At 49.8% G+C, this 24,715-nt stretch overlaps 1 protein-coding gene across 1 annotated transcript; it reads left to right on the plus strand.

The window, feature by feature from the left end:
• Positions 1 to 23,436, plus strand: LOC131573123 (beta-1,4-mannosyl-glycoprotein 4-beta-N-acetylglucosaminyltransferase). Its single transcript, XM_058826735.1, has 2 exons — positions 1 to 244; positions 16,720 to 23,436. The coding sequence occupies exon 2, from the start codon at positions 16,721 to 16,723 to the stop codon at positions 18,227 to 18,229; it is 1,509 nt and encodes a 502-aa protein (XP_058682718.1). The 5' UTR covers positions 1 to 244; position 16,720; the 3' UTR covers positions 18,230 to 23,436.
• The last annotated feature ends 1,279 nt before the right edge of the window (positions 23,437 to 24,715 follow it).

A 24,715-nucleotide genomic window follows, 5' to 3' on the forward strand; every position in this document is an offset into this window, starting at 1 on the left:
CGGGGCTCGGCTCGCCGCGGCTCCGCAGCGCATCCTTTCCCGCGGCCGGGAGGAGGTGCCGGGCCGCTCCGCGGCGGAGAAGGAGAAGGCGGAGGAAGGCGGCGGGGGGCTGCGGGCTCCGGGCTCGCCTCGCCTCTCCGCGGCCGGCGCCGAGCCATGCCGGGGGGCGGCGGGCGGGCCGGGGGCGAGCGGCAGCCTCGCCCCGCCGGGGGCCCGGCGGGCACCGACACCGCGCCGGCCGGGGGTGAGTGAGCGAGCGGGCAGCGGGGCTGGGGCGGCGGGCAGAGCCCGGCCCGGGGGAGCCGCACCGGGGCTGCGGGCAGCGGCGGCGGGACCCCCCATCGGTCCGTCCCCCCCGCCGCTGCCGCCACCTGCAAGTTGTGCCTCGGCCCGGGGGTGCGGCGTCATCCCCTGCGAGCGCAGCCGGAGAGGCTTCCCCCGCCGAGCCCCCACCTTCGCGCTCCTTATTTATTTATATTAGTGCTATTTTTTTATTCTTCCCCCCCCCCCCCCACGCCCCCCCCATAATCCCGGCATCCCCTGCTAGGGAGCATCGCCTGTGGGGAGGAGGGAGGTGATGCTGCCAGCCCCCTGCCCGCAGCGGAGGGCTCGCCGGGGATGGAGGCACCCTCCCTCCGGCCGGGGCACTGCAGCGAAGGCCCATCTGCTGCCCGGGCTCGGCTTGCGAGGAGGGCACGGGCTGGGGATGCGTGCCAAGCCTGCAGCAAGCGAGAAGGAGTAACAGGAGTGCGTGCGTGGGAGGGAAAACATCCATACAAATAAATGTGTATCGTCAAACGTCCCCTGTGCCCTGCTCTGTCTCCATGTCAGATGGCTGCAGGTCCCCCCATCGGGGCTGGCCGCGAAGGGATGCGGGCACCCGAGTTCTCCCCGCTCGTGCAGGGCTCTCGGGTTGTTTCTGGGCTGGAAGAGCTGTGTGTCCTACCGGAGTGATACAGGCTGGTGTACCTCAGTCCTTGCGAGAGTTTTGCTCCCTGGACGAGTGTGACAAGGTTGATGGACTTCACGGCATTTGCTGCAGCTCTAGACTTCCTCAGACAGCTCTGTAAGGGAGTGAGCATGGTGCGGGATGGAGAGAGGCTTCTCGCAGTGCCTCAGCTCGTGGTTTTCCTTTGGGGAGTTCCATATGCTGGGTTTCCTCCAGCCGCGCCTGGGTTGCACGGGAATGCTGCCTTATTTCCCAGAAATTATTCTGGAGACTTGCATATCTCCTTTGCACCCTGGAGCAGAGCTTGGGTCAGGAACGTGCCTGCCCTGTCTCCAGAGCATAATGTGAGTGCTGAGCACCTCTCCTCCTCTAGAACTACCCTCCAGTTAATTCCAAATTTCTCTTCTTGAGTGGGAAGTTCAGGCCTGTGAAAACATTCGGTGGCACCTCTGCTAACAAATATGACTTGAGTCACCAGGAACCCCCAAGCCTATGCAAACTTAGTTTCAAATTCCTGCCTACTCTTGCCCCTGTGTCCCTCACCTTGGCAGGGTGTGAGTCAGCAGGAACTTTTCAGGTTCCCTCCCCAAAGGGTGTCTCTTGTGCTCTGTGGGTCCCACCTGCAGCAGTGGTAAGTCCAGCTGGCACCTGTGATTTGGGAAGCACTTGCAAGACCCTGTTGCTTCAGCCTGGCTGCTGCCAGCTTCTCAGAGAAGGGCAGAAATCAAGCAGGTTCTATCATTTATTGCTTGACCCTCATGGAGAGACATCTCTGAGAGGAGGAAGGACTATGGGTGTCCCTACACTCCATCAAACCTCCAGTTTCTAAAGCCTGCCCAAACACTGCTCTAGCACCTGTGCTTTTTTCAGCCCCAGTAGTAGTGCTGGGAACACGTTCTCTGAGCTAGGGTGGGAAAAGAGCAGTCCTTTGAGCTATTGCTGGGGAGGGAGTCTCCAGCCCCCTGGTAGCACTATAAAACTAGCACTGAATGAAAGCCATTGCAAACTGCAGAAGAGGAGTGAAGCTGTGGCTCTTCTACTGCATGTCATAAAAGTCCCTCAAAGATTTATAGTTCCTCTACACCCTCAGGTGATTTTGCAGTAGAGGTAAGAAATCCACTGCAAGGTACAGCATTCCTCTCTTTGAGGACTCAGTTATACCTGCATAGCTTGCTTATTAATACCCTGGATATGACAATTATATCCTTAGGAAAGAAGATGGGTTTTGGCTAGTTGCAGATGTGTTTTCTTGCCCAGTTCCTAATTTGGTAGTGCAGCTGCTGCTTTTTGTCTAGTATACCCTTGGTCCTAGGTGCTGCTGTGGCTCATCTCCATTGGAGGTACCTTCCACACTCTTGTTTCCAAAGTGGTTTTGGTGGCTGAGCTGCCTGCCTGCTTGCCTCCCCCCCTGCAAACGCTGGTAAGATTGCAAAAAGATGCGTGGCATGCAGAGATTGTCTTAGCAAGGAGGTCAAGAAGAGTGAGTGGAAAATAGTGTACTTGCAGGAGTGTTAGTTTCAGTGGATGCTCACAACTGTGAACTCACATGAGACATGGATAGCTGGTCTGGAGGCTTGCTGGGGCTGCGCGGTGAGCACAGAGCCCATCGAACCTCGGCCAGGCACATGGCAGGCACAGGCGCACTTGGCGTGTTTGCCCGAGGAGTGTACCTGTGAGGTTTGTGTACTTGTGGGCTTCCCGTGTGCCTTGTGTTTACCTTTCTTCTCCTCCCACGCACAACTGGCTAAGTGCAGTGTGACACTGGGGCTTGCCAGATTGGTGTGACATGCTTGCTGCATGCCTTTGAGGGATGCTTGTGTGACAAACGTGGGTGGCTGTTTGCTGGGTGCGTGTAGCAATGCACACGGGTCCTGCTGGATGCACTTACCATGGAACACAGGCATTTCTGCAGAGTTTATAAATGTGGAGCACGTAAGCAGTCGTGGCATGGGTATGGCAATCGTTCAGGGCAGTGCACGTAGATGATGTTGTGGCCAGTATGTGAAGGGCACCTTAGGATAGACAAGTTTCTCTCTGTCCCTCCCTTGCATTGAGCTGTCAGCAAGCAGAGATAAACTCTGTCTCGTGGCAGGGTTTATAGCTGAGTTTTCAGCTTGCTGTGTCAGCTTCCTCCTCTCTTGAGAACAGCATCTTTAAGGTGCGCTTGCTATTGCAAATTGACACCCCTGCCCCCCCAGCCTCTGTGCTGGGTCATAAAGGTGGAGGAAGGAAGTGAGGGGATTTGGTGATGGATAGAGGGGGCAAGCTGGGCCAGCATTCATTCCTGATGGCCGATTAGGTTTTAGGTGGGGTTATTTGCTCTAAAATGAGTCCTTTGTACATTGTTGGAATCTGTGACCCAATCAGTGGGATGTAGCTGGAGGAGGTGGTGCTAACGAAGACTGGTACAGCTGTCAGTAACTCTGGCAGAGAGGAAGGCGGAGGGTGTACTGACTGGCACAAGAGATGTTTTCATGACTTTAGGTCAGTAGAGGTGCCTTAAAGGGCTGGTCCATGTTATCAGCCCTGGCTACAGAAGCAGAAGAGCGTGGGTAGTTGTGCCCACGTGTTTTCTGCCCCTGTCACCCATCAGTTTGGCACAAAAGGTCAGGCTGCACTTCAGTAGCACAAAATGCCATCAAGACACTACAATGGAACATTTCAGTGGGATCTGAAATTTGGGGAAGGTAGGCATGTGGGGCAGTGCAATCTAGGGGCATGTGGAGGGTCTCTTATGAATGCCTGCTGTTCCCCATCCTGGATGTTCTCAGAAAGGTAGCGATGTATCTGCAGTGCACACATGGACCATGCTGTCGAGTCAGTGATGCAGCCTGGCCTTGAGGAGCCATGACAGAGCTGCATGGAGAGGCCAAGCCTGGCATTGTGGGCAGTTTTGGGTCGGCTTTGGGGTGCTTTGATAGCATTTGTCCTGCTTGCCCTGCAAGGACTGGGCTGTGCCACAGCAGCAGTGCTGGGTGGGATGCCAGGACCAGCTGCTTGTGCCAGGGGCCAGGGCAGAGTTGCTGTCACAGAGCTGGTGAATTTTCCCTTCTCCAGGGGAAGGTGAAGAGAAATGCTCTGTGCTGGAGCAGTGGTGTAGGATTTAGAAAAGCACTCTGTGCCTGCATCCCCGTGGAATAAACTCTGGCTACATATCTCAGGAAGGCAGAAACATGATTCCTTTACCTTCTTTTTCTGACTTCTTTGTGTTCCTTGGCATGCAGACCCTTTACTTCCCAAAACTCTTCCTGAAGTACAACAGGTACCTCTTGCTCTTCAGACCTCTGAACACCTGTAGCAGGGAGGGTGTATTTTTGTGCTCAGAAACTTGCTCAGTAGAGCTGATAGGTGAAAGGGAGTGCAGCACTGCACTGAGCTTTCATCAGGCAGGCTGAGGGAAGAAGCTGCACGAAGGGAGCTGGCTGCCTTACAAACAGCAAGGGCTTGTTCTAGACTTGTGATTTTGGAAGTGATTATTCCCTGCTTTAGGACAGCAAAAGTTATGTGAGCTGCTCACCTGTTGGGGCCTTGGCCTTTGGTACCGAGATAACCCCCCCCAAGCTGAATAGGCAGCTTGATGACCTCAGCTAAGGTTCCTTGTTTCCCCACCTAGGGGAGTGCCGAGGTCTGTGTCTAAATAGGCTCTTTCCAAAACATCAGCCGTGGCTGTGGGGTATGACCACGCTGAGCATTGCCAGAAATCTTTTTCTGCCTGTAATGCACAAATTGCAACAAGAAGAGAGATGAGGAGAGGTGGATGTGGCTGACCAGAAGGGAGAAAAGCAGAGAGGGCTTCTCCTCTTTCTGAGGATCATCTCTGTCTTGCATTTTAACAGAATTTCTCTCCAAGGACCTTGAAGCAACCTATTAAGCTTCTTATAATTAGGTAAGTCCTTACCCAGAGTAGAAGAGTCTCTCACATTTCTCACACAGGGAAACTGAGGCATGGAGCATGGCTGTACTGTGCCCAGTGGCGAATGCAGAGGCTTGTCAGGAGAGTAGCAACTGAAGTACCACGCTTCTTGTGCTTGCTTTGCTGCTGGCTGTCTCGGAAATCCTGGAGAACAGCTGGGTGTGGGTGCTAGCCAGGGGCTGTCGATAACTTTCTAGTCACTGCTTGTGTTCTGCAGCCCTTTTCACTGTAGATATCATCTCCTTCTTGATCTGCTGCCTAATCTATAATCCCAGCTCCCTGCTGCCTTTTCCTCAGTGTCATTTTCCCCTGGGTGTGTAAATCTGTACAGGATGGGCTAGGGTTAGTGGGCAGGCTCAAACTCCATGCAGTCATCAAGGCTTTGGGGTAATTTTTACCTTGGGATATTGCTGCATGTTTCTCATGTGATGGCAAAGCTGTGGCAAGCAGATCTGGAGCACACCTGAGAGACTAATGCAGATCAGCCCCGCTGCATAGCGGCTCACAGCTGTGAAACCTGTGATCTACACGCAGGTATCCCCTGTCTTAGCATGCAGACAGAACTGAACAGAAAGCCAGGGAGACAGCATGGCAGAGAGTCATGAAAGGGAGACTCTCTCCTAGATGCTGAGCCCTTTAAGTAGGGGAGAGTAGGCTAGAGCCCTGAGATTTTAAGCTGGTTGTGCTGAAGCTGAAGAAAAGGGTGACAGTAGTGCTTTCAGTTCTTCCTTCTTCTAACACAGATAGCTCTAGCTGAGCAGCTGGGAAAAGGAGGAGGATACAGACCTGTGCAGGCTGAGCACGTTGGGCATGGACAGGTCTTGGAAGCTGCAGCAGCTAGAAAAGGTAGGGGTTTGGAAGAAGGATTTGGTGGAAGGGGCTGAGAGTGCATGGTGCTCACTGTGTGTGAAGAAGTTGTGTTTTTGTGGAGAGTGTAGTGTGAGGACTGGCTCTGAGGCAGAGCAAAGGGCAGGGTAAATGAGGAGAGCAGTGCCCTGGAGTGATCAGCGTGAGCTGCACTCTGTTGCTTAATGACCCCATTTCCAAGGGAAACTTTGGAAGTCCTGATATTCAGGGAAGCAGGATCTCCCGAAGGCAGAAGATTGGGGCAGCAGAACTAACTGTGTTTCTCTCTGCTTTCATCTCAGCCTTCCCTGTATGTTATTTGTGCTAGCAAAACTCTTCCTTCTTCACCACTCCAGAGTTGTTTTTTTGTTCCCTTTTCCCTTCCCACCTGCTCCAGCAGTCCTTTCTTCCTTGCCTTACTGTGTCAGTGCTGTCCAGCTGCGGCTTTTGCCAGCTAATCCGATCCATGGAGGCAAGACCTACTGAGCAGCCTTGCTTGAAGGGGATACGATTTTCTACATTTGCTCCTGGGGCCATGTGAGGTCTCTAGAGAAGAGGTGGGTTAAAGGAGCTGCTCTTTCCCCATCAGCCCTGTGTCCCCAAATACCTCCTCTCGTGCCGTTGCTCAGGGCAGGCCTGGCGTGAGCGAGTGGCTGATGTGCTCTTGGATGTGTGCAATTGGCACAAAGCCTCTGTGGCCTCAGAATCCCTATCTAGCAGCAACTTCTGGAGGAAGGGTTGACCACACCTGCATTCAGCTTGGCTGGGGGGACGATGGGATTGCTTTTGCATAATTTAGCAGTCTCTTGAATTATTTATAGTGCAGTTGTGCTCTGGAACAGAGTCTTCTCGCTTCCCGTGAGCACTGGGGGGGAGGGAAGGGGAGTTTGTCAGGCGTCCAGAGTCTATCACTTAGTGATGAGGAGTGCTGTGGGCTTCCTTTCTGCCCATGTTTGTTTGTATATGGCTTTGTGCAGCTGAGCTGCCCTGAAAATGCAGTTCTGGTTTCCGCATCACTCAGGTGTGTGATACTGCTGAGCGTCTCTGCGGCTTGGGATTGTGTGAGAGGTTCCTGGGTTCAGAGCCTTGTCTGTGCAGTAAAGAGACTGTGTCAAGGTGGAGACAATAAATCTAGTGCTTGGATTTGGTCCCTCACTCAATTACAGTGCTGTGTTGTGGATTTGGGGCAGGAATCTTCTGGACTCTTCTCTGAAATATTTAGATGCTTAAAAGCATTTTTCTTCTTTCAAAGGCCCATCCTGTCTTGCCAAAGTGTTTTTTTGATTTGTCATGACACGGTTCATTGGACTCTACACAAGATCATCAGGACCTGAGCAGTGGGTAGATCAGGTGGTTGAGTAGCAAACCGTGCAGCTGAAATTCCCATCACTTCTCAGTGATTAAACCCTGAAGAGAAGCCAACTGAGGGCAGAGGCAGACTGGGGCAGCTTGTTACAGGCTCTTGCAGCAGTGGAACATCATGAAGATGAGCTGAGTAGCCCAGCTATGTATGAGCTTAATGCTCTTTGTCCCTCTGTCTCACTGTGGCAGGTTGCTGTACCACACAGGTGGGCTGTCCTGCTTCTGCCCTGCTTGTCCTGTTGACTTCAACGTGACCACAGCTCCCCTCCTGCACTACACATCCTCTTGTTCGTAATCGGTTTTCATAATGTGCTTACACATTAGTTCTGTCTTTCTCCTTTCCTTCCTTTTTGACCTGTTTGTGGCAGCTGACTTCTCAGAAACACAGTTCAATATAAATGTATGTGTTACTGAAGACCTGAAAGGGGAGGAAAAGGGCTAGGGTGGAGGAAGAAAGAAAGAATCTTGGCCTGTAATCATGTGATTGTGGTAGTAAACTGCTCTGTCTGTTGTAGAGTTGAGCAGAAATTCTCAGCTTCCCTGTTTTTATTTGCACAGTGTCCATTTGTGGCTTTTGTGTTTGGGGCAAAGCTGGACAAGTAATCACTGTATGTTCCCTGGACAAGCTGTGCTGTCCCACCTTGCCCTGACCTGCTTCTTGGTCTCATCAGCCTGAAAAAAAAACAACAACATTCTCTCATCAAATAGTTTTACCTCTTGTCAGGGGCATCACCATCTGGCTAGACACAAAATTTCTCCTCATCCTTCTCAAGAAATAAAGCAACCTAAAGGAAGAATGTGAAGACGAGTGATCCCCAAATCTGTGTGATATCCAGGATAGCATTTGATTTTGCTGATGAAGATGAACTTTCTCCCTCTTTCCCCACAGACCTGCTCTCAGTTCTTTCCGCTTGGATTAATCTGGAGATCAGGGTACTGCTTTGCTTAGTGAAAGGGAATGTTTGTGCAGAAGTAGTAAACATATTGTTGAGACCCAGGCCTGCTGCAATGCCTGTAAACAAGATCCAGTTGTCTGGGGGAGGCAGAAGAGAGGTTTATGTGGCCCTGAGTTAAGTGCATTAGGAGGCATTTGATTTCATTCTGGGAAAATGCCCCTTTTCGTGGTACCATACGCCTGTTATCAGCATAGAGCCGTGACTGCAGAATTGATTCGTGGGGATTTAATCCAAGGGGCTGCAATCAAAAGGATCAAAAGGGGGTTGTCTCTGCAAACCAGAGCCTCTGAGCTCATGCCCTTTGTCCACCACAGAGGTGGGTGTCTGGGCTGACTTATTCCTGCCTTGGGGCAAGGCATTGAAGAGCTCTCTGCCTATCAGCACTTTCTTTCCGAAAATAATAACAAAGTGAAGTGGCAGCGGGGGATCCAGGCAGCACTGTGTCGAGGTCTTGCCTAAGTCTTGAAAGAGGAAGTGAAGAACAAAGGCAGAAGAGACAAATAAATAAGGGTCTGTTCATGGTCCAAGAAAAATTCCCATGGGCTTGTGTAACATTCTCGGGAAAATGTGACACTCCCTGGGCTGGAGTTAGTTTTTGAGAAATGAAAGTGGGGGGAAAAAGGCGAGAGAGTGAGCAGCGGGGGTTGGGGAAGGGGAGGAGAGAAGGAGGGAGAGACACCCTAGAGAAACCTCTCAGCATGGAGTCAGGTTTCTCCGGCTGTTCCTGGTGAAGAGGGGTTAATGCTCTTTGCATGGGATTGGCTGGTCACCAGATATTCAGAGTAGAGGGGGATCCGGGGGCTGCCAAGCAGGACCCCTGTGGCCTGAAAAGGAGGGGAGGAGGGGAAGGAAGAGGCTCTTCCAAACAGTAATAGATCGGCTACTGTGGGAAAGTGAGCACACTGCCAAACCCCAAGTAGTTGGTGATGGATGGGGGAGGAAGGAGGGTGGGGATGGAGGGCCAGCTCTTCTCCTGGCCGCTAGGATCATGCTGCTATTCCATGGCCTCTCTTTATTTATTGTCTTCTTGGTGTTTAATTGGTTCCTCTCCTTGAGCCGTCTTGGAGAGCCTTTATCCTGGGGATGCGCGAACAACTTCCACCCGCTTCAAAAATAGCTGGAATTAACGTGGTTTCTCCTGCCTGCGTGGGTCTGCACACTCCACCTATCACCATGGCATCAAATGTTTCTTGCCTTTTTCCTCTTTCAAGTGCCTTGCTCTGGGCCCACAGGGCACACACTTCACCTTCCTCTGGGCTGTTCAACCTGCATCTCCCTGTTGCTTGGGCTGTCACACAGTCCCTGCTTCCCTTTGCTTGGGGTTTGTGTGCCTGATCTAGTGTGTGTGCCACGTGCTCTACACCCGTGGACCCACAGGTCTGTGGATAATCTGGACTGTTCATCTTGGAGCTGTTCTCAGCATTTGTGGCTTGTTCTCCACTTGCTTGGCCTAATGGAGTGCCTGCCAGGATCTGCATTGAAAGCAGTTCTCTGCTGCTGCTGGTTCTTCCAGTTCCCTCCTTGAGATGTGCTCCTTCTCTGATGCTGCTGGAAAGAATTAGTGAGCTCATGGTGGTTGAATGGGGGCCTTGCTGGATATTTGGTTAGATGAACAGTGCCTAGAGTTCTGTAATTTCAAGTGTCTGAGGATGTATCTACATCTACATGTTTTGATCAGAAGTGAACTGGTGAAATAATTTAGAAAGTTTCTGCTGGTCAGCTGCTTGTTCCCATGCCTAGGCGTTTTCTTCAAGTTTATTTTTAACCCAGTTAGATCTGCTGCTGATATGGCTATAAAAGCAGACTTTCATGTGATTGACAACTTGAATTCATAAAACTGACAACTGAGGGATGGGTAAGCTGCGATGGTGGTGAGTGAGGGGAGAGAACCTCTGACATGACAGCCTGTGTTGTCACATGCCTCACTTGAAAGCATGATTTGGTTTTGACTTGTCCCTCTTTGCAAGGCACCAAAACTACCAGGGATATCTTACATGCTTGTTTGGTTACCCCATGGTCTGTCTGAAGACAAAAGTTGCTTTTTTGTGTAGTGTTGTCCCTTCTCCTTTTCCTGTTCCTCCTGATGGAGTATTCCTGCCCTGTAAGACACCAGAAGACCTGACCAGCTGTGTTTTGCAGTGACTGGCTGCTGTGCAGTTGGAGCAGTGAGCAGCAGCAGTGCCGTGTTTGTTGGGGAGAGGGGCCTCGCATCCTGGGTGAGTGCAATGAGCAATGCCTCAGCTCACCCTCTGATGTGAGGAGAGGCCCAACCTTGCAGCCAAGTGGTGATGCAATCTCCAAGGCCATCACAGCAGACTTTGTGGAACCAGATGTTTTGAGGAGGCAATAAGCAGGGTTGAGGAAGAGTCCTTCCAGGATATCAGGCATAAGCGAGGGAGAGAGGTGCTGCTTCTCTTGTAGAGGAAAGAACGCTCAGACTAGTGACGCTAAGAAATTAAAGGTGCAGCTTCTGAGAGCCTCTCAAGGATTAGAGTGTGCAGAAGCATCTCTGAAGCAGTGGAAATTCCTATGGTGAGACTGGATTTAGCTGGAGAGAGAGAAGATTAGCTACAAGGGAGCCCATCATATCTGAAGGATTCTGAGAAGAATATTTGATAGATTTCAGTGGAGTTGGAAATCCAGCTTAGTTTCCTTTAGCATGCAGAACTGCACCCTTGTGACGTCCAAGTACTTCTTGGATAAAATTAAATCGGTGTCTTGTAGGCCATTACTGGATTTCGCTAGAGTTTTCTAGTCTTATCTGAGATCTTCTTTTAAACTGGGGGTTGGAGAATTATATAATTATGCTGCTATTAGTAATATGGTAGCTACAGTAAGAATAGTCTGAGTGGAGGGTTTTATAATGGACTCTGAAGGCGTTCAGATGTTGGTCTGTTCTGCTGACTTCTGGAAGATCAGTCTTGAGACAAAATCCTGTCTACAAAGGCCACTTCATCTCCAGGTCCCATGTGTTCTGTGTAGAGGGTTAAGAGCTGCTTTGTCCCATGGTGTGCAGCTGTCTCGCTGTGACTGGAGGTGTAGCATCTAAAATAACCAGGGCTTATTCCACTGAAGGGCAGGACAAGGCACTTGAGAAGAACAGTTGAAACAATGGAAGTCCATGGGAAGTGTGGATTCTGAAGATACTGTTCTTGCAGAGGTGAAGAGGTGAGCAGCCACAGCACTTAAGGAGCCGGAGACTTTGTGTTGCACCCATCTTAGATTCTCTGTGCAGCAGATAGTAGCTATTGGTGTGGAGCACTTGGGTGTCCTAGAGGAATGCATGAAAGATACTTGGTTTGTTTGTTTTTTGACTGTAAATGCTGCAGGTCTGTGGGGACTTAGCAAGGTCTTGCACACAATCTGGAGGTTTGTGGTTGACATGTACATCATGTGCCTGTCTTCCCTGGGAAGGGGAAGGTGATGTCTTTCTTTGTGCTGTGCAGTCACCCTTCCCTGGTCAACCTCAAACCTTACTTTTGTGTAGATTCACCCTTTAGCTATCTTTTTTCCTCAATCCGGTTCTCTTTCTGACATGATGTGACCTATTGCTGGTGCGTGATGGCAGCTCTGGGAGGCAGACAGAAGCTGTGGTGGCACGCTGTTGAGTGGTTACCTTACCACTCTTCTTGCCTGACTGCAGAAATGGAGGGAAGGTGCTTAGGACAGTCTTGCTCTCCCTCAGCCTGACCTTGCATGGAGTGTGACTGTGCTGGATGGCTCGATCCAGCTGTTTGCGCTGGCACCAAGTCAGTGGCACCTTGAGGCTGGTTGCCTCAAGGCTGCAAAGGAAACACAGAGTGTGAGGTATTGCTGTTTTGCATTAGTGCTGTGGGCAGCAGCTCTTGATGAAGGACATGGAAGAATGTTTTATTCTGTCCTTGGAATTTGAATGGAATCAGATATGGACCTGCTTACATTCAAACCACCTTGTGCTGTGACTGCCAGGGCTTCTTGGTGATGTCCTTGTAGCTTGCAGTCACTGAAAACACAGTGGCATCCTTCATGTGAGAGATGCTGAGCCATAGCTACCTTCTGGTACATCCTGCTTCTCTCAGATTTTCCTGCAATGTAGGATAATCTTCTTTTCCTGCTCTTAAGCAAAGTGCAGTCCTGCTGTCCCTGAGCTTGTTTTAGTTGTTGACAAATTCTAAGTTTTATGTGTTCTCCTTCTGTGGATGTTTGCAGGACAAAAGTAACTTGAGATTTTTTCAGAGTGTTTAGAGGTACTGTGGCTCTGATGCCTGCTAGGTTCCTGTGCTTGGGGATGGCAGGTAGACCTAGTACTCCAGAAATGTGGAGTCTGTTCCATTTGTCTCTAGCTGGAGCAGCGAGAATTGGGCCCTCCATGTGGATTGGGGGGTGGAAGTCATACCGGGGTTTTAATCTGCCATCTGAAAGCAATTCTAATTTGAATTTCTGCTTTGTGTTGAAGTGTCTGAGTGATCTGCAAATACGTTACTGCATGGGTGTTTAAGGGATAACTTTAGGCAGAGGAGATGAGCATTTTGGTATCAGGGGAAAACCAGAAGCTTTTGCTCTGACTTGTTCTCCACAGCTGCTTTTTCCCTGTAACCATGGGAGAGGTCTAAGGAGTCTTGAGTCCCATGCCCTAACAAGATGGGGTAGCCTGTATCCAGCAGCCTGTGGTGTGGCCTCTTGCCAGTGTTCTCCAGAAGAGAACATTGGGGCTGGTGAACTGCCAACTCTTATCGGTGCATATCTTTCTCTCTGGCTTCTTGAAAAATAAGTATATTATTTCAGGATGGTATAAATCAACTGGTCGCTAAAATGGCAACAGGTGCCTGGGGATAACTCATGTGCATAACACTTCCAGCTTTCCTCCTTTTCTGAAAGCATGGTAGAGACAGAACTTCAAGCAAGGAAATATCAAAGAGATCCCTTACAAAAAGAAGCTTTCAGCTTGTCTCTCCAGGACTGAGTGTTGCTGAAGCAGTTTGTAACTGTGCGCTCCCTAAAGAGCTTTGTCTTAATGGAGCCGACTGTCCATACTACTTCAGGCTTTTTCTTCTACTTGAACATTAAAGCTTTTCTTACTTTTATTTTTAACCCAGCTGCAACTTGATCACTCTCCCAGAGATCAAGTTGACTTTTTTCCCCCCCTTCCTCAGTCAAAGTTGTCAGAAGAGAAATACCTCTTCTTGCTGTTTTCTGTGTTCCTGGTCACTGATGGCTGCTTTGTGTTGGAGCAGCTGGGTTCTTCTGTGACAGACTGAGATGTCTCCCTGACTGGTACCTCCTTTCTCATTTCTATCACATGTAAACGTTTTGGATGGGGAGGGTGGGTAATCTCCCTTGCTGGCCTTTGTCTCCTACTAGCTGCCACCAGGCACGTCTTTGACTGCAGGGCTGATCAGAGGATGTGGGAAGGGATACATGACTGATGGTATTTAGTGTCTTGGCTCACCCAGGGGTGCATGAGTGTTCTCCACTCCCTGGCAGAAGAATCCCTGGCATGTGAGAAGGAAGGTGGCTCCCAGAGAAGATATTTTGAAAAGGACACACCTTGCTTCTTTGCTTCCCCTCTTCAGGAGGGGTTAGGAAATGGGTTCCTGTTCCTGCTCCCTAAGTAAACCAATTGAGCAGTGAAAATTGCCTCCTGGGCCGTGTCAGCAGTGGAACAGCAGAGGGTACTGCAGGGCCAGCTTGCTTGGCAGAGCAGCTGGGGAGGGCTGTGCACACCAGCCCGGCGCAGGAACGGAGGCAGCGCAGCCCTGCCCGGAGCTCTTTGTGCCGGTGGGTGAAGAGATGCAGAGCCACATGCTGAGCCTGACAGATACTGATGTATGCAAATGTCAAGTGAGGAAAATATGCTTTGCTTCCTAAAACCACGCGTCCTGCTATGTTGACACGGCGCACTACATCTCAGAAAGCAAAGCGCTTTGCTGACTGTCAAGAGTTATGGCTTTTTGTCCGGGAATTTACTGTGGCATGCAGAGCATCACAGCCATCTGAGAAGACGATGTGTCTTGTGTGATTGCCTTCAGCCATGGGCTGGCCCAGAGGAAGCTGGCTGCCCTGCATTTGTGTGTCCTGTAGGAACTGGAGCGATACCAGCATTACCTGGCAGTCATTGGAATTGCTGTATTAGAGCAGGTCAGTTGTTCATCTTGCCCAGGTTTCAGCATCTGAGAGGGCAGCCTGATGTCTGGAAGTAATGCCTTGGAGAAGTCACAGAACACCTGACTGGAGAAAGCTGTACTCATTTACCAGTGAGGGATGCTTTCTACTGATACCCAGTCACAGCTATTTTAGTGGGTTTTTGGCTTCCTTGTGCTCTTCTCTTCCCCATACTTCAAGACAGACTAAAAACTGGTCATGTGCAAGGAGAAGGCACTGAATATTCCTTTACCTTACAAGTGATCTTGCTGCTTCTGCAAGACATTAACAGTGCCTTAAGAAAAAAAAAGATCATGAATAGAAAGAGATGCTCATGGGGTTTTCTGCAGCCCCTTGTTTTGCCCCCATGAGGACAGCTTGACAACAAGCCCCAAGATGATCTTTTATTGCTCTTAACAGAAGAATATCCAGCCCCATAATGTCTGGGCCACTACAAAGGTGATGTACCACCAGCTGAGCAATGACCAGAAGCGTGTGAGGTCGGGCCATGGAGCTGTGGTGGATGAGTGCTGGAGGTGAGGGTCTGCTGTGGTGCAGACCCCTGAGGAGAGCCATTTCCTCCCTTTCCCCGTGCCTAACAAGATAATCTCCCAGTGGCACCCAGAGCCAGCACCCTGCCCTGCTGCTGACTTGTGTTGTGGCAAAGTATATCAAAACCCCCACCAAACATTAACCAATAGAATCAAGCTCTCTCTCATTTTTTCTTGTTTTTCTTTCAATTTTTTCCCCTCCCATGGCCATGCTGTAACTTTTCCATCAGCTTCAGGCTTGCAGTCCTTCAGCCAGGGATTAATCTGTGACTCCTTGCCCTCACACCTGAGCACTGGTGTCAATGCCAGTAGATGGTGACTTCCACTGAAAACCAAGTGTCCAGGAATGCTGTTGCTGAGATGTAAGGTACAACTGTGGACAGCCTCTCTACCAGAGTCCATGTCAGAGCCATCTGTGGGAAGCCAGATAAGTTTTCCTTTGGGCAGTTGCCATCTGTCTAAGTGCTTTATCGTTTTTCACTTCAGTATTAAATTCTCCTCAAGTTAATCAATAAACATGCTTTGCTGTATTTTACCTAATACCCTCTGAAGTGGCAAGAGTGGGTTGCATTCTTCTTCCCTCTGTCCCCACACCTGCCCACATATCAACCTTGAGGAGCCTGTGGGGCTGGTGGTGTGGGGCAGCACCCCCATGACCCCCAGGAGCAGGGACCGCCTCCTGTGAAGGCATTGCTGGCACCACTGTATGCCAGGTGGAACTTTTATAAGTGGTGGTGCCTCTCGGGAACTTTGGCACTGGAAGGGAGGCTGTGCCAGGGAGAGAACCAGCAGAATGGAGCATGTGAAGGGTGTGAAATGGTATGTGGCACATGCATGGGGATCTCTGCCTCTTTGTCTGTCACTGCAGCAAGGCTGTCATGCTCCGGGACAGCCTCTGCCTTGAAGACTACTTTTAGATGACCTCTTATCCATGCCCACTTTTGCCCCAGCTTGCCTTTCCTGAAACAGCAGACAGTGAGCACCTTTTCTGCTTTTCCTTGGTGAAGCATTGTCTTTCTTCTTTTTTTTATTTTTTTTGGGTCCTTTTTCTGAATTGTAGTCTTCAATCACTTCTCTGCCTGACAGCAGCTCTATGTTCCCTGCCTGGGCTGGAGGAGTGGAGGTGGTGGAGGGGAGGATGAAGGCAATATTTCATGTTGTTTGGAGGGAAGGGCTCTGCACCGCTGGCTTCTTCCTGGCCTGACATGGATCCATCATGATGGCACAGTATTACTGGCAGAGACAGCTAGGCATTTATTTTTGTCACCTTGATCCAGATGCAGAAAAATCTCAGCATCTGGTCCACAGAAAGTGAAAAAGCAAATAGTAACATATGGAGGTACAGTGGACCTGAGAATCACTGGTGGGAGAAGAGTAAATGTGACAGGATTTTAATTTTATTTTTGTTTTCCTGTCCTCCATGTGAACTTGGCTAGTATTTCTTAAGAACAAGGATGATTTTTTTAGGGTGTGTGTTGAACAAATAGTCTAAAGATCTGGAGAGTGTAGGCTAACTCTGGCAGTCTGACTAATGATCTTGGTCCTTTAAAACTGCCTCTCTTGTGCCAGTCACATTTCAACCATGCCCTCCAAACTCTCTTACCCTTCCTGCTCTCTGCTCTTTTCATTTTCCCCCAACCCTCTGGTGATGCACCTCTGAGGAGGTTTATGTTAATTTAATTTCCATTGGTGAACAGGGACAAATCTGCCAAGTGTGGTGAGTTCACTAGATCATGGATTCCTGTTATTCTGGGTATTTGTGTTGCCAGTGCCTTTATTGTGTTTGTGGATTCATGAGACTGATCTAGCAGAGGTTCAGCTTGGTGTAACCCAACTGAAACAAAAGGTCCACTGAAGATGGCAGGGGATGGGGGTGTAGTTCTTGGAGCAAAGTCTGTAAAGATGCATGCTGAATTTGGACCAGCATTCCTACCTCCCCAAATCTGTTTCTCTAACAGTGGTAAACTTTTTGCACCTCAGTAACTACTGAATGTGACTCTCCTTTTCATGGCTCTTCCACAGGATGAAGATGAGACGCCATAAACTCTTTCTGACTCTCTGCATGGCTGGTCTCTGCCTCATCTCCTTCTTGCACTTCCTCAAGGCCCTTTCCTATGTCACCTTCCCTAGGGAGCTGGCTTCGCTTAGTCCCAACCTCGTCTCCAGCTTCTTCTGGAACAATGCCCCTGTCACGCCTCAGGTCAGCCCTGAGCCAGGGGGTGCAGAGTTCCTCCGCACACCCCTGTATTCCCACTCCCCTTTGCTCCAGCCCCTGTCTCCCAGCAGAGCCAGCGAAGAGCTGCACAAGGTTGAGTTCGTGCTGCCAGAAGACTCAACAGAATACTTTGTCCGTACCAAAGCCGGTGGCATTTGCTTTAAACCAGGCACCAAGGTGTTGGAGAAGCCGCCTGTGGGAGGTCGGCAGGAGGAGCGAGCGGATGGCGCAGCCTCGGGGCGGCCGGCTCGGAAGCCGCTGAGTGCCAGCAGAACCAAGCGCCGCAAGTGGGTGGAATGCGTGTGTCTGCCGGGCTGGCACGGCCCCAGCTGTGGGGTCCCCACCGTGGTCCAGTACTCCAACCTGCCCACCAAGGACCGCCTTGTGCCACGGGAGATCCCTCGGCGGGTCATCAACGCCATCAACGTCAACCACGAGTTTGACCTGCTGGATGTCCGCTTCCATGAGCTGGGAGACGTGGTGGATGCTTTCGTGGTGTGCGAGTCCAACTTCACGGCCTACGGAGAGCCGCGGCCCCTCAAGTTCCGCGAGATGCTCCTCAATGGCTCCTTCGACTACATCCGCCACAAGGTGCTCTATGTCTTCCTGGACCACTTCCCCCCCGGCGGCCGCCAGGACGGCTGGATTGCTGACGATTACCTGCGTACCTTCCTCACCCGGGATGGCATCTCTCGCCTCCGCAACCTGCGCCCGGACGACGTCTTCATTATCGATGATGCTGATGAGATCCCAGCCCGTGATGGCGTGCTCTTCCTCAAGCTCTATGATGGCTGGACAGAGCCCTTCGCCTTTCACATGCGCAAATCGCTCTATGGCTTCTTCTGGAAGCAACCAGGCACCTTGGAGGTGGTCTCAGGCTGCACCATGGGGATGCTCCAGGCTGTCTATGCTACCGACGGGATACGTTTGCGACGCCGTGAGTACTACACCATGCCTGGCTTTCGGCAGTATGAGAACAGCACAGGACACATCCTGGTGCAGTGGTCGCTGGGCAGCCCCCTCCACTTTGCTGGCTGGCACTGCTCCTGGTGTTTCACCCCAGAGGGGATCTACTTCAAACTGGTGTCAGCCCAGAACGGGGACTTTCCCCGCTGGGGTGACTACGAGGATAAACGAGACCTCAATTATATCCGGGAGCTGATCCGGACTGGTGGCTGGTTTGATGGTACCATGCAGGAGTATCCCCCTGCTGACCCCAAGGAGCAGATGTATGCTCCCAAGTACCTGCTCAAGAACTACCAGCGTTTCCGCTACTTGTTGGAGAACCCCTACCGAAAGGTGGAGGGTGCTGGGTGAGGCCACCGAGGCTCCAGCTTGGGTGGGAAATCAGAACTTTAGAACAAAGGGAAAGAGTCGGGTGTTTTCGTCTGTTCCTGTTCTTCTTTAGTTTCCTTTGTTTATGGGCAGGGTGTGCCGTTTTTCTGCGGTCTCTGCCCTCCCTCACTTCCCATTCTTCTTCCCTTCATCCCAGGGTGATGCCTGGGAACCCAAATTCCTCAGTCACATGAAGGGAGGCCTGGACAGGAGGGAGAAAGATGCTGGGGACCTGTTCTGTAGTAGCATAAGGACTTTCTTGCATCTTCTGAACCTCTCCTGCTGGCTGGAGAGAATCTCTGCAGCCAGCTGGCAGATTTTCCTCCAGGGAAGGCTGAGAGGGTCCCATGGGGAGAGAGGGCAGCTGTTCCCATCCACCCTCATCCTTTGTGGATTGGAGCAAGCATAGATGCAAGCCTGGGCTATTCAGTGTGCGTGTGAGTCAGCAGGCACAAACTCTTGTGAGTGGTTGTGTGTGCAGATGTGTGTCACTGGCATTTTTTGGATGAGTGAATGTGCAAAAGCATCTCGGTATGCTTGTTTTTTTTTTTTTGTTTTTTTTTTTGTTTTTTTTTTTTGTTTGGTTTTTTTTTAATACCTCTGTATTTAGAGGGTATTTTGGGGAAAGGAAATCCTTTGCTTCCAAGGTGTCCTTCTCAAGTTGCAGCCCCTTGCACAGGCTTAATGCATTCTGTCCTGGGCTGTGTCCTACGTCTTGCCCCAGTATTCTAACAATCCTGCAGGAGATAGATAGGAAGCACAGGAGAAAGCTGGGTTTGAGGGGTTTTTCTGTTCATTTTTCCCCATGCCCCCACAACACTGCATGGACTTGTCCTACAGAAGCCAAAGCATCTCCCCTGCAGTACATGCTTCTGTTGGGGCTGGGATAAGCTGCAGGGGACTCAGTCAGATGGTGGGTAGTGTATGTTTGCAAGTGCATGGTTGCCTGTGTGCATGAGTGCTCACATGCATGGGTTTGGTGTGCACCTGGATGTTTGTTACCAGTACTGGGGGGGAAAAGGGCTTGGCTCTGTGTGCTTGCAGAAAATGGTGGTATCCAGAAGCTCTCGTGTCGGTGTTGGCATGGATGACTTTTTGGGAAATTCAGAGGAGAGGACCAGGGATAGCAGTGGCTCTGCATAGCAGTGCTGTGCATGTGGGACTGTTGCATGCCTCTCTGGCTGCCTCTAGAGCCCTGCAGGCTGTGCCTGTTGCAGGGCTGCTGCTTACACATGCTGGCTACTCCTTCTTACTATGGGGTAATAAAAGGGAGAAGAGGAATGGCAAAGTTCTGATTGTTGTGGGCAAACAAAGCTTGTCAAGGCACAGGATCAATCTGTCTGCCCTTAGGGTGTGAGGGAGCTCATGAAGAAACAGGCTATGGGCAGATTCTCCCTGGGGGCAAGAGACTTTTTGGGGACCACTGTGCAATCCAGTTTGTGCAGCCCACATCTGCAGCCTGGGCCACGTAGACAAGACCATGGAGAGGAGAAGTGATTTAGGAGGGTGCTAGTTGCAGCTGGCTGGGCTGGTGTCTGCTTAGGCCATGGGCAGTGAGGATCTGGCCTGCTGTTGTATCGGATCATTCAGCTCACTGAGGAGGCAGATTCTTGTCTCCACCCTTACCACCACCCGTCCTTAGCAGATGGCTTGACAGGGTGCCCAGAGCCTGGGTCGTAGTGGGCAGAGGGTGAAAAACATAATGAACTTGCTCTCTTAGCCTTGCAGTGGAAAGACTGACTCATGTTCCAAGCAGAAATCATATGGAGGAGGATAAAGAGGAATGCGTTGGCACAAAGAAGTGTGGCCCTTCTGGCCAGCTGTTCTAAAGCAGGAGGGTTTTCATTGCCCTTAACCCCATCAGGGCTCCATGGTCCTGTGTTGCCCAGCACTTGCCATTCTTGTGCTTCATTCCTACCTAGGTCTCACTCTTTTTCCCTCCTAGTCCCCTCCCCAGAGAAAGTGAAATTGTCAACAAAAATAACTTGCTTCCCTAATAAGGCTGAGACTGTAATAGAAAGATTAATGTCTTTTTCTATTCAAATTGAGATGTAGTTCACCTTAGCTCCTTCCACGTGTTGTATGCCATAACGCCTGCTTAGAAGAACTGAAGGAACTTATTTTCTGTTATAATTTTTGGTTTCTTTAGAATCACTGTTCTCAGTGCTGCTGTGTCTTCCCCACAGGCAGAGGAGCCCCTTTGGGAACTGGGTGGACAAACTTTGCTAGGCAGAATGCTCTTCCCCCAAAGGAAAGTTGTGGCTCTTTAAAGTCCAGACTTAATGATGTAGCACAAGGAACTCCTGTCACAGTCACGGGGTTCTGGTGCTGAGCAACTGTGCAGAGGTCTTAGGTGTAGAGAGATTATAGAGAAATGGGGTCCCAGCTGAGAAAGTTTTGAGCAAGATGAAAGCCATAGCACTGAGGATGCAGCACAGGGGGAAGATGCTTTCCCCAGGGACAGCTGGAGGAGGGCAGGTGTGTTAGCTCATGCAATTTAGCAGCAGAAAAGTACGGAAGAAAGAAGCCATTTCTCATTTTTACCCTGAGGAAGGAGCCTGAGGTCTGCTCTTGGACTTTTTGGCTTTACCTTGTCTCAGTGATAATACAAGGCCAATACCAGGCTTTGCTGGATACAGAGGAGAAAGACAAGCCAGTTTTTGCATGGGTGCTTTGGCATCAGCAGAGCCCCACTTCAGCAGGAGCTGAAGTTCACGTGTGCTGGGACTGCACCTCCTTATCTCCCACAGTGGGAGAAGCCTCTCCTCTGATATCAGCCCTTCCCATGCACAACCATCCTTGGGGATTTTTAGTGCACAGCAGTCATGTTTTCAGTGTTGAGATAGGGCCCTTGTCTCTTGGGAGTTTGATAAGCCCATAGCTGCAGTATCTGCTTCTCCTGTTTTCTCCTGTTGCCTTCTCTCCTCCATTATTTGCTCCACCATTCTCCTCTTCTCTCTGTTTTGTCTTTCCCTTCTGCTCCCTTGGGCTGGAGAAGAAGATGTTGCTGGAATAGGAATTCTGGGGCTCTTCTGCAGGACTCCTGCCCTGCCTGCCTCCTGCACTTACTCACTTCCTTATTCTTAAGAAATTAAATTTAATCCAGACTTCTGCTGTAGTGGGAGGAAGGGACTTTACAGATGACTTGCATTCTTTATTGTTTCTCTTTCTCAAGAATTGTTTGAACATTTTTTGATTTAAGGCCAAACCAGTCAATGTTTCTGTCTAATTTGTCTGGCTAACCCTGTGTTTATTATCCTTAGGGAGCTAGAGTGCTTGTCATTAAAAATCTTCCTTCTTGTCCCTGGAGGGAACAGACACTACTAAGCTGGCTTTCACACAATGATTTTCCAAGGTGGTGGCTTATCCTCTGCTCAGCCTTGCCTGTGCTGCCTGTTGGGACTTCTGCAGCCAGCTCCTGGTGGGACAACCACTCCTCCAGGGAAGTGCCACAGGAGAGAAGTCAAAAGTATGTGGGTGTGTGAGATGGTGAGAGGGGCAAAGCAGGAAGCAGGTTTGTGTCAGATCCTTGTTTCCCAGTGCTGGACTCTGTGGTGAGCACTGAAGGTCCTTCATCTTATCTGAACCAGGTTCTGGAATTTGAGAAGGGAAGAACCAAGAACCTTGTCCTGGCACTGGGCTGGAACTGGGATTAGACCACCAGAGCCTGATGTCTGTGGGTTGTTGCAGACAGCGGGCAGTGAATCCTGCTGTCTCTCTTGGACCAAACTGTCTAGTGGACAGAGGAAATATATCACTAGCCTTTTCATTCCCAAAAGATTTTTTACCTCCAAGTTGGTAAAAAGTGGGACCAGGAAATAGGTGAAGCAGTGTGTGGCACACCCAAGCCCTATTGTTCTTTCTGTCTCTTGTTGTCTTTCTTTGTGCCTCCCACCTACAAAGAGATTGTGTGCCTATGCATGGCTTTGGTCTGGAGAACGCCTCTTCCTCTTTTGCCCCAAGTGAAAGGAAGGAAGGACGTGAGATTTGGTGGACCTGTAGCAGGTGAGCTTGCTAAAGCAGAGGGAGTAGGGCAAGTCATACATATATGCTCATCTGGGGGTAATGCCACACCCAAGTGACAGAAAAGATATGGTGACTTTGTGCCTGTGGTTGGTATGGAGGATGACATGCTCAAGCCCATTCTTGCTGTTGCTTTCTCTTATCCCTGTGTCCTGCTGAGGTGTTTGCTGTTGTGCTGCCCAGGCCAATCTACTCTGTCTCTGTGACAAGTAAACAAGGAAACCGAGTTGGCATGGAGGGAGAGTGTCAGAGCAGAATGGCTGTTCATTCCCCCCTGCCTGCCTTGCTGTTTCCTTGTGGGTTAGTGTCTGTCCCCGTCCTCAGTATCCCCAGGGCTCTCTCCCTGTGTCCCAGCTCCTGCCGGCAATCTCTGTGGCTGCTATGCCTCCGCACTGTGAAGACGCATGTCCAGGGTCACTCCTGGTTCTATTAGTGAACACTGGTGGTGAAGAGGGAAGGGATGCCTCGTCCTGGCTTCACTGACCTCTAACCTTGGTGAGAAAGGAGGGAAGTGAGTGGGAGAATGGATCCTGTATCCTTCCATCATTGTGTTCTCCCTAAACCCCTCCTTTCTGATTTCTGAGACATTGGACAAACTCACTCCTGTTATGGAAAGGGAAGGGGAGCTGGAGGGTAGGGGGGTGGCAGGAGGGGCTCAGATCCAGCATTGAGAAAGAAGAACTGTTTCTAATGCAATACACTGACATTTTAAAGCTTTGGGCACTACAGGTAATGGATTAAGAAGGGATCTGAAATACTTTGAGACTAAGAATTCAAACCACTGTTTTTTCCTGCCTGTGTGGATGATGATGCAGTATCATCCTGGAGGTGGTCCAGCAGCACTTCTGAGCCTGGGGTCCACCTGGACCTACTGCTGGTGTTGCTCCTGGAAGGGCTCCAGGACACCCTGCTTTGGACAAAGAATGCGTGGACTTGCCAAAAACTAAAAAGAAAAGAAAAAAATAAGAGCATCTGCAAAGCTCCTTTCAACTCTGTAATTTATAAACAGCAAGTAATAATGAACTTTTTGTAAGGATAAATCAAATGTACATTTTGAAATCATTTTCTCTGTAAATGGTTGGATTTCATTTCACCCTTAAAGGGATGCTTAAAAGGAGGAGATAATAATAAAAATTAAAAAAAAATTTACAAAGTATGAAAGGAAACCAAGATGTGTGTGACTGCTTTTATTTCTGATTGCCTGGCCAAGAGGAAAAATGGAGTGGGGGAGCCTCCCATCTTGGCAGGACACTGTTCCTAAGAAGGGAGATTGAAGGGGAGCCTAGCTGGTCTGGGGACTGATTCCTGGTTTTGTAGGCCCATGTCAGACCTAATCTGCATGTTAGGTGAGTATGAACATGTGAAGGCACGTGAGTGGGGAATGATGGCTGCTATGTGGCTCTCAGAAGAGCTGGTGGATGTGGGAACCAGCATCATCTCATAAAATGGTCCCTCGAGACCATCTTTAATCATTTGGATGCATCCATTTTTCCAAGGTAAAGACCTGGAAACACCAGAGCCCCAAATTAAACCTCCCCACTGCAGAAATGCCTCTCTGGTGGCTGATTTTTGGCACAGTGCATGAGACAACATGACCTCCTTGTTTTGGTTTATTTTTAAACCTGTCTGCTGTAGTTTTGGCTGTTCCCATTACTTGGTATCAAAGCCTGGTCCTGCTCTGAATCCTCCTAACCATCTGGCCTCTGCAGTGCTTTTGGCAAGGGCCTTTTGCAAGCTCATGTGCCATCTACAGCTATTGAATTTTTTTACCTTTTAAAGTGTCTTATGTTTCAGGTTCATTACTGATTCCATTTAGAAATAGTGACTGTAAGCATCATAGGTTATTTTCCTCATAATTACTAGCTCCAGTGAATTCTATCGTCTTTCTTTCATCCATACCAGTCTAATTCTACTCTTGTGGAAGGGTCTCATCAAACTAGAGGCTTGTGTTGTGCATTGCTGAATGCAATTCTGCTGCTTCTGTCTCTGAAACAAAGGGCATGAAAGCAACCTGCCACTCAAAATCAACAATTAAAATTTTCTGTTTAGAATTTTTAGCATTCTTAGTGATCACTGTATTTTTGTGCCTGAACAGAGGATAATCTAAAAATAGTTGATGACCAGCATGCTTGAAATTTCAATTTTTCAAGAGGGGAAGTATAAATCTATAAACATAGTCCAATGGCAATTTAATGAGACAGTTTGGGATGTGAGAGTTGACTAGGTCAAAGGTTCTCCCACGTTATTTTTCTTGCCTCTAACACAAAATCTTTACTGACATTTATGTTATTTTTAAAAGTAACATAAATGGCATTTATTTTGTTTCTTGTGAGGTTTTTAAAAGATCTTTTTCCCTGGAAAGCACCAGCTTCTGCTGCAGGAGATTCAAGTGCCTCTGTGAGTGAAAGGGGTTGACTCTTGGACAAACCAGTCTCGGGTGGAGAC

This window comes from Poecile atricapillus, chromosome Z, assembly GCF_030490865.1.
Source record: "Poecile atricapillus isolate bPoeAtr1 chromosome Z, bPoeAtr1.hap1, whole genome shotgun sequence".
Classification (NCBI taxonomy): Eukaryota; Metazoa; Chordata; class Aves; order Passeriformes; family Paridae; genus Poecile; species Poecile atricapillus.